General features: G+C 34.7%; 1 protein-coding gene across 1 annotated transcript; it reads right to left on the bottom strand.

The window, feature by feature from the left end:
* Window positions 1-2,620: 2,620 nt before the first annotated feature.
* On the bottom strand, window positions 2,621-8,650 carry LOC105676209 (uncharacterized). The gene is made up of 10 exons (XM_067351303.1): window positions 8,480-8,650; window positions 7,787-8,067; window positions 7,298-7,505; window positions 7,005-7,174; window positions 6,696-6,882; window positions 6,324-6,478; window positions 5,921-6,104; window positions 4,741-5,063; window positions 4,212-4,407; window positions 2,621-3,966 (listed from the first exon to the last, which is right to left on the bottom strand). Exons 2-10 carry the CDS (start codon window positions 8,021-8,023, stop codon window positions 3,857-3,859), a joined length of 1,770 nt encoding a protein of 589 aa, XP_067207404.1. The 5' UTR covers window positions 8,024-8,067; window positions 8,480-8,650; the 3' UTR covers window positions 2,621-3,856.
* Between the last annotated feature and the right edge of the window lie 208 nt (window positions 8,651-8,858).

The raw sequence follows: 8,858 nt of genomic DNA, 5'->3' as shown, positions 1-8,858 counted from the left end.
CATGTTTTCTGAGACCCAATGGAAAGTGCGAGCGCGCGGTTCAATAGAAAAAATTTGGGAGAAAACTTTTTTTTTTGGCTTTCGCAAGAGCAAATAAATTTCAAACACAATGTAAAATATTCTAAAATCTAAGTGAACGAGGAATATTTTTGAAAATGCTTGTTGGCCCCGTCGGCCGAATTTCATACCAGCTTTATGCCGGCAATGGCATCGCGCGCCAAATAAGATTGTTCATCGTCAGTGAAGGTTGACACGGCGGTATACACAGCGGCGCAAGGGAAGGAAGGAGTGAGAAATGAAGGACAAAAAATGGTTTCCACGTTGTTCCATCACCCATGCTCTCCCTTCCTTCTATTTTTCATCGTCCGACCTCGACGATGCTCTGCCAACTATTTTTTCATTTACGCGAGAGAAACAGGAGGCAAGAACTGAAAGCTTTCAAACTTCGCTCCTTCTCTCTCCGGACCTCATCGGCCTATATTCTCCCCTTCTCTCCCCTTCTCTCTCTTTCTCTCTCGCTCTCTCTCTCTTTCTCTCTCTCTCTCTCTCTCTCTTTCTCTCTCTCTCTCTCTCTCTCTCTCTCTCTATTTCCTGTCGTCAGTTCCTCACGTTTACTTTCGCGCATTAATATACCGACGGCTGAATTAAGCACGTCTACGGTTTATCTCCTTCTTGCAATGCGTTTAGACGCCTTCACACGTGTCCACCATGCCCGAGGGTGGAATAGAACGAAAAGCTCATTTACCAAGGAGTTTTATCCCCTTCCCGCCGCGTGTCAACTCTCAAATCCACGGGAGCGAGTCGACGATCCCGGCGGAGTGTATTGTCCGCGCGATAGAAACGTAGCGAACACTTGCGCGGTTTCTCGCGAAGATTCGACTTTCAAATGTGGAAAATCGAATTGATTCGAATCCTTCGGCGAAAGGATCCCTCACTCGCCATACATTGTCCACGTAGGAATAAATATCGCCAAATTCCAAGCCGCATTTCGAGTTTTCCACAGCGGAAAGTTTTTGGGGGGAGCGGTACAGAAAATATCCGAATTCAAAAGCCGTGAAAATTCAGAAGCAAGAAAAAACTTTACTTCGAAAAGAAAAACGGAGGGAGGCGACGCAATACTCTCAAGAGAGTAGCCATGCAGCTCGATTGCGGCGAGTAGAGGCGAAATTAGGTCGTTCAGAATGTGTAATGAGACGCAGAAGAGTGAATACATTCGCGCCGATTGAAAGCTTTTAACGTAATTTCCAATTCTTAGACGCTGTAAAAAAGTATAATTAACTCTATCGAACTTTGCGTAACCAATTTATTTTCGTTGCGTACGTTTCTTTCAACTCTTGCTGCAATCTTGTTTTAACACCATTTCTTTCTCGCCTGTTAAAATTTCCGCATTTATCTCGACTTTAACTTATGTATCGATTACCGATATGTCCAACGATATTTCACAGCATTAATTGCAGTGGTCAAAGACTGTAGAAACAAATACACGATGGGAACATCGATATAACTAGAAAGCAAACTCGATGATTCCCAGGTGGCACAAAACCGTCACACGTGCTCCTCGCGCAATATTCCGTACAAAATGCGCAAAAAGAACAAAGACGCGACCTTATTCGCGTCGCTCGGGGGTTGCCGTTTGCATTAAACTGCATCCGGTGCATTTGTGAAAATGCTGGAACGCCTACGAAGCGTTTCCCTAGATTTTTCTTTGCTACTCTCTTGCTAACAATAAGTAACACTGCTATGTTATTTCAAGAACAAGAATAATCCTAACACTTGTTACACGTTCGTGATTCTCTTTGCTATTTGAGTTGCGAAAAACAGCTATCTAGGATAATCGCGCGCTTATCTTATGACAGAATAACGCGATATAAATAAGAAAAAAGATAAAATCACAAAATAGGTAATACAGGAAACGAGAGCATCGATTTCACATTAAAGTCCAAGTATCTGTAGAAACTTTACTAAATATCTACTTTCTTATTTGCATTTACGACATTTTTACCAAATTTGATTGTGGAGCAGTGATAACAGTTGCATAAAATCTAGTAAAAATTATTGCAAAAAAATTTTTTTAATTTTTCATGTTTTTTTAAATAAAATTTGTAACTTATTTGTACAGAACACATACTCCCAAAAATTACGAAATTGAATTAATAGACAATTTAAGAAAGAAATTAATCAAAAATTTGTCGAAGAGATTAGGATATTTTGTAAATTATTATAGAAATATGGACAAAGCGAACAAAGGTGCGATTAAAGTTTTCAAAGGATTACGAATCTAGCGAGATTAAAACGTAATACGTGCTTTTAGAAATTAAGATATGTACTGTGGAAGTTAATTTATGAAAAGCTGTCCGCCAACAAAGACACGAATGAAATACAAGGCAAAAACGCATTTCTTTTTTTCTTCAAAGTATTTCAATATTAAAGCAACGACTGGGAGAGAGATAAAAAAGTTGGCCCGTCTTTTTATACCGGTAAAAGCACAATTGCATTTGCATCTTTCTATTTTTACGCGTTATCCGTGTCATAATGATACGACGTGAACTAAGACACGTTTCACAACTTGCTAGTATTAATATTTTGCATGTATGCTTTTTTTATTGGAAAACAAGCTTATTTGACTTGCATTTCACAATATGTATGTACTGAGCTGTGATATATGTGTTTTTAAGTGACAACAATTTTAAATAAAAGATAAATTTCAGAAAGAAAATGAAATTATGAATAACATATTAAACATTGCAATGTAAATATATATATACATATATAAATTAATTAGGTATAAAAAAACTATTGAAAGTTTAGCAACAATGCTCTATTTTCGTAATTTATAGATTTATCTTCCAAAGAATATTGTATATATTTAAGTTCAATCTTACTTAAGTGAATGCAAGCGAATCGTATTTCAGTTCACTCAATTTCTATTAATTGATTTATTAGAGAAATATGCATTATACATATAACATTCATTCAAAAAAGTTGTTTATCTTGATTTGTACTTTGTTTTTCAAATTGTTGCTACAAAGTTTTGTTCTAGTTTTTACAAGATACAACAACATCACGCGGTAAATCTATTCCCAGACACACACGGACGGAACAATGCAAAAGTCTCGCCGCTTTCTGCATTTGCGGGCTCTGCGCATCGCGAGAAAATCACTTTCCCGGCAACCAACCACTGTGCATAAATTCCGAAAGCGCAAGAATCCGGTTCAACCGCGGAAGTTCCGTCTCGCACCCGCCAGACAGAAGCGTTTCGTCTGCGTTCTATTTTTTTCAGTTCCATCATCTAAATCGTGACAATGCACATTACTCGCTTTCATTTATCTCAAAAGAAACATATAATCCCGACAATCTGACACCTTTTCCTTTGACAAAACTTTTACTCTTTCCCGTAATCTCGAAATGATTACAAAGGTGAGACTGAAAAGCAGTGTTTTTTGACACTCGTATTTTCAATGTTTGTTAACGTTTGTTAAAATTGGTTAATAAACATTAGTCAATATAATAATAGAGTTTTAGATAGTTCTAGACATTTATAAATTATTACATATATTTATCAATAAATAACATATCTTAAAACTCTAGATGCACAATTTTCTCTTCTTGAAAGAAAAGATTTTTATCGCTCGATATATTCATCTTTTAAAATAATATATTAAATTTTGGAACGTTAATATTTTCGTTGTATCTTAAATAAACTTAGAATTTACATTAGGTATTTTGTTTTTTGTCCAGACTATGTACAGATATAGATAAACATAAAATGTATAAAGTAATAAACACTAGAACAAATTTAGACTTTGTGATTTATTCACATATATTTTATCAAATTAATAAGACTCATTTTAAAATTCTATTTTTTACTTTCGTTCTCTATTGCTCGCTTGTACTCGTTCTTTAATTTTAATTTTAGAATTTTTCCAGATACACTTTTTGGTATTTCGTTAACGAATGTAACTCCACCTAAAAATAAGAGAAACTTTTATATAATTCTTGTGCCTTTTAATTACTTGGTTTATCTTTATCACTCCAAATTCTCAGATCTAATTCAAACGAACGTGACAATTAAATCTTTGACATTCGCGATGATTCTTCGGATAAAATAACAGTTCTAAAAATCGCAACACTTTATTAGTTCGATAATTGAATGGCGTGAGATAATTAGGAATTCCGTGATAGTATAATAATTGTTGGGAATCGAGTTATACCTGTAAGTTCCTTGTAGTCGGAGACCTTTTCTTTCACAAAGTTCTTAATATCATCTTCGGTAGGTTTCTTATTCTTACTTGCTACCACAAATGCTTTCGGCACCTCGCCATATCTCGCGTGCGGAATACCGATTACCGCCGCCTCTTCTACGTCCGGATGTGACCGCAGAATTGCTTCCAATTCCGCTGGTGGTACCTTCGACCAGGCAAAAATAATGTTTTAAATTGGATAAAGGAGGCAAGCACTTTATTTCGCTACTGAGAAGTAAGATACCCTTAAACCGTAAAACTTTCAACTTCAAACTTAAACATTACAACTGTCAACTATTATTAATCTTTCTGAGCACAAATAATAATAAAATTCAATAATATAATGAGGCCAAAAATACTTCTTGTTATGATTGTCGATAATTCAAAGAAAAAAATGAAAGAATTCTAATATCTCCAAAAATCCTCTGTTCGTTGATGCAATTATTAGAAGACTAATGTTTAAATGTGACAGATTCTTTTTGTCGAAACAAATTCTTACTTGATATCCCTTGACTTTAATCAGTTCCTTCAGTCTGTCTGTAATATAAAAGTCTAAATCTTCATCAAAGTAAGCAATGTCGCCTGTTTTCAACCATCCTTCTTTCGTTACTGTTGCCTTCGTGGCAGCTTCGTCGTCCAAATACCCTTTCATGATGTGTGGTCCTCTTATCCATAATTCGCCGGTTTGACCAGAAGTGCTAACGTCCTGCTGAGTCGTTACATCCACCAAACGAGCTTCGCAATTCACTATGTTATGTCCAATGCTTGAAAATTTCTTTCCATTTTCAGCGAATGCCACGCCACATTCTGTCAGTCCGTAACCTTGAAACAATTATCGCAAAAGTTTAAAAAATTGCATTTTTCCTATCTGATATTTTAATATAAGAGATATGCTAAAATATTTACTAAATAAAACGCCTTATAATATTATAGGGATGTATAATCTATAGATATTAAATTAAAGTTTTTCATGTGATTGTATGCACAAGTGCGAAGTTTAAGGCAATAAAATACTCTATCCAAATTCATAAGCATTCATAAATGCCTCAAGTTGCAATGTAATGCAAAATTTTATATAAGCGCGCGCTCGTGCGTATGTAAATTTTATGATGCATCACAGATTCACAATTCGAAATATCAAATGAATCATGACAGTAATAATTTTGTAGAATAAAAAATGTTACACGTTTATATCTATATAAAAGCTATTCGACATAAACTATATAACAAAACTATATTTTAATACTGACATTTTTTCCGTACTAACACAATAAATTCGTTGAATTTTACGAATTTTATGCGAAATGCAATATCAATTCAAACAGAAGTAAAACTTAATACGACGCTCTCTGTTGACGAACTTTATTCCAGAAACGCAACCGAATCGTCAGATCTCGTTAAAAAATGAACAAATTAAGCACATTACCAACGCCATTACCTCGCTCACTTCCAACGCCCATAAATACAAAGCCCGTCCCCTTTTCCTTTTCATTTCCGCTTTTGTTAAAAAGAAAAATACATCCAAACCTTCAAAGCTCGCACCTGCCGAAACTCGACCCTTCAATCCGCGAGACTCGATAAATTCGCAAATAAATTGTGTCATTCATTTGCGAAATGTTCATTTAGAAATTCATTTCGAGAATGTTGCGTCAGTGGCTGGATTATGCGAATCTACCTACCTTGATTGAATCTCGAGACGCTAGAGTCAATATTGAATTTATTGTATAATCGATCGACGTCTGATTTAGCGAGAGACGCAGCGCCGCTCAGTATTAAACGAACATGTTCGAAATGTTGCTTCTTCACGAGGGGAAAATTTGATAAAAACAATATAATTGGTGGAATAAGATATAGTACATTCGCCTGAAAAAAATATCAGCGTGTTAGCATATTAAGCTTAGCATCACGGAATAAATTTTCTTTATACACATCAAATTTAAGAATTTCTGATTTCGTGTAACTGATAATTAAATTAACACATTCCGACCTTCCACACTAAATCGAAATTCTTAATTCATCTCTTCCCTCTTATCCAAAAATTGCAAGAGCAGACTTGTTCCTGCATAGCGAGAAATAATTCACCTTGTGCTTCTCCAATACGTCGAGGTATGTCTGCGGCACGAATTTTGGAATGGTGACTACTTTTGAGCCGAAAGTTAAGCCTGGATTTACCACAGTATTCATTCCGTAAATGTGGAAATATGGCAGTATTGCAGGTATTACATCTTGATGCTCACCTAGAAGGCACAAGTAACAAAATAAAATTTAAAAAATGGAAAAATAATTTGCAATAAATGTTAAATCATTATTAACAGCAAAAAAAATCATTTTGAATAAAATCTTTTAAAAATATAGTTTACTAATATATATTTTTAATTCAAATCTCGCAAAATTTACTAAGAATAGATAAGAAGAGGGGTAAATAATAGCTTATTAAATAACTATCAAAAATACTTGTGGTAGGCACGAATGCGTTGGTTGAAGTTTGAGCCATCATGATATTAGCCACCAGATTACGATGTGTTAGCATAACAGCCTTTGGTAATCCCGTCGTGCCACTTGAGAACGGTAAAACCGCCACATCGTCGCAAGTTATGCTCGGATTTATAAGTGGTAGCGACTTGCCTCGCGTTATGAGATCCTGAAAAATTTCACATTATGTATCTAAAAAATGATACATTGTAATTATCTTTATTTAATGATATTGTTCTCTTTTGTAACTTTTAAAATAATTAATTTACTCGTATTCTTTTAGAAACTAACATCAAAAGGTATCGAACCCTCTGGAATAGGACCAGTCTTATCGTCAATCACAATAACAGGCGTTTCAGGCGGAAGACAAGATCTTGTCGCATTAAGAACTGTCGATACAATTTCGGCCGCGGTGATAACTGCTTTCGCTTTAGTCATTAACAATTGTCTCGACATTTCGTCTAAAAATTTTTATCACATTTATATATAGTATAATACAATTCAGCCCAACTTTATCTCATCTGCTAAATACATCAGGCATAAAAATCTAGAAATATCAGTAATAACATCACAAAGTCACTCACCAGCCGTAAGATGCGGATTCATGGTAGTAACGATGAGTTCACCCGACAAGATGCCGAGGCAGCCTAAAACAGTGTCCGGATAATTTGGTGCCACCAATGCTACCATGTCGCCCTTTTTAAGACCCATATTCCGCAAACTTCTGCCAATATAACTTGTCGCATCCTTGGCTTGAGCGTAAGTGTATTTTTTGCCATTGACACCGCATTCCTGCGCAAAAAATGTCATAAAATTGATACCTCGTGTTTTTTATTTTTTACGCAATACGCTTGCCAATAATTCTATAGTGAGTTACGTTTTATATCATATTTTATATTTCGTCATATTTTTGCATTTGCAGATATTTTTTCAATTGCAAATTGCGTTTCCTAAACAACTCATGTATAAATCTATGAATTCACTTCATGAAGCGTTAATAAAAAACGATATATGTATATAAATAGATAATCTATTATAATTGTAATTGTAATTTACTAAATCATTGAAATTACCAAAGCAATGTGATCAGAATAGCTTTCGCTGTTGTGCCAAATAAATTCGTTTAATAAGGTTTCCGGATAAGATATATTGTCCATTAGAGGCAAAATAATATTCTCGCCATTCGATCCCTTGATGATTCTAGATTGCGTCAAAGTAGATGCAGGCCTCAATGTTGCATTTAGTGTCTTTATTCCAACACTTAGTATTCGGTTTAGTCTCTGGATATTATAAATCACGTGTAATGCCATATTCGAAGAATACTGATTTATCAGTAATTAGAATATTTCGTAATCTGCAAACATAGTAGATAATCAACACACGATAGAAATGAGTTTTGGCAGCTGTAAAATGAAGACAAATTACGTTAATTAATGACAATCATGTAGTAATAAAGATTATGATGTTATTCAATCTTGAGAAAATATCTCTAATTTAAAAAAAATTAAGGAGAGACATAATTCTTTAAGTTTCACAAGGTTTTAAATTGATTATTTTGATATAAGAATTTAATAATACAAGAATTTAAATAATTTAGTTACATTTTGATCAGAATTATAATTTGTTAAAGTGCTTTAAATATATATGTACACGAAAAAGAGAGAGAGAGAGAGAGAATATAAATGAGCCTGCGAATAATTTATTTTGCAAGAAATACTGAAAAAGTATCGGTGGAAAGAAAATGTAGTATGCGTCAAAACTTGTACTTTTTGTGCGAAAGATTCCAAGTGCAGAATCTCAGTATTTTGGTGCAAGAAAATTCGTGCAAGTGAAATACGCGATCGCCAATTAAAATGCTGTTGATTAATCGTTCGACACAGACCGCGAGGCGTACATGACGGTTTTCACTGGCCGACTGCAGAATTCTTCAACAAATCGCTTAACTTCAAGTGACAATGGAGACATTGGCTGATTTCCCACCAACAACTTTTTTTATTGTATCGGGAAGACGTATGTGAAAAAGTTTAATGAACGAAAAACAGCTGTTTATTCGTTCGAGATCGGTTTATTGCCATTATCTAACAACGATACGTAGTTCGAGAAGTATATGTTTTAAAGATGGTACCAGCATAATTTCGAACTTAA

Source organism: Linepithema humile, chromosome 3 (assembly GCF_040581485.1).
Source record: "Linepithema humile isolate Giens D197 chromosome 3, Lhum_UNIL_v1.0, whole genome shotgun sequence".
NCBI lineage: Eukaryota > Metazoa > Arthropoda > Insecta > Hymenoptera > Formicidae > Linepithema > Linepithema humile.
The sequence above is the reverse complement of the archived record's forward strand: the minus strand, read 5'-3'. Positions and strand labels throughout refer to the sequence as shown.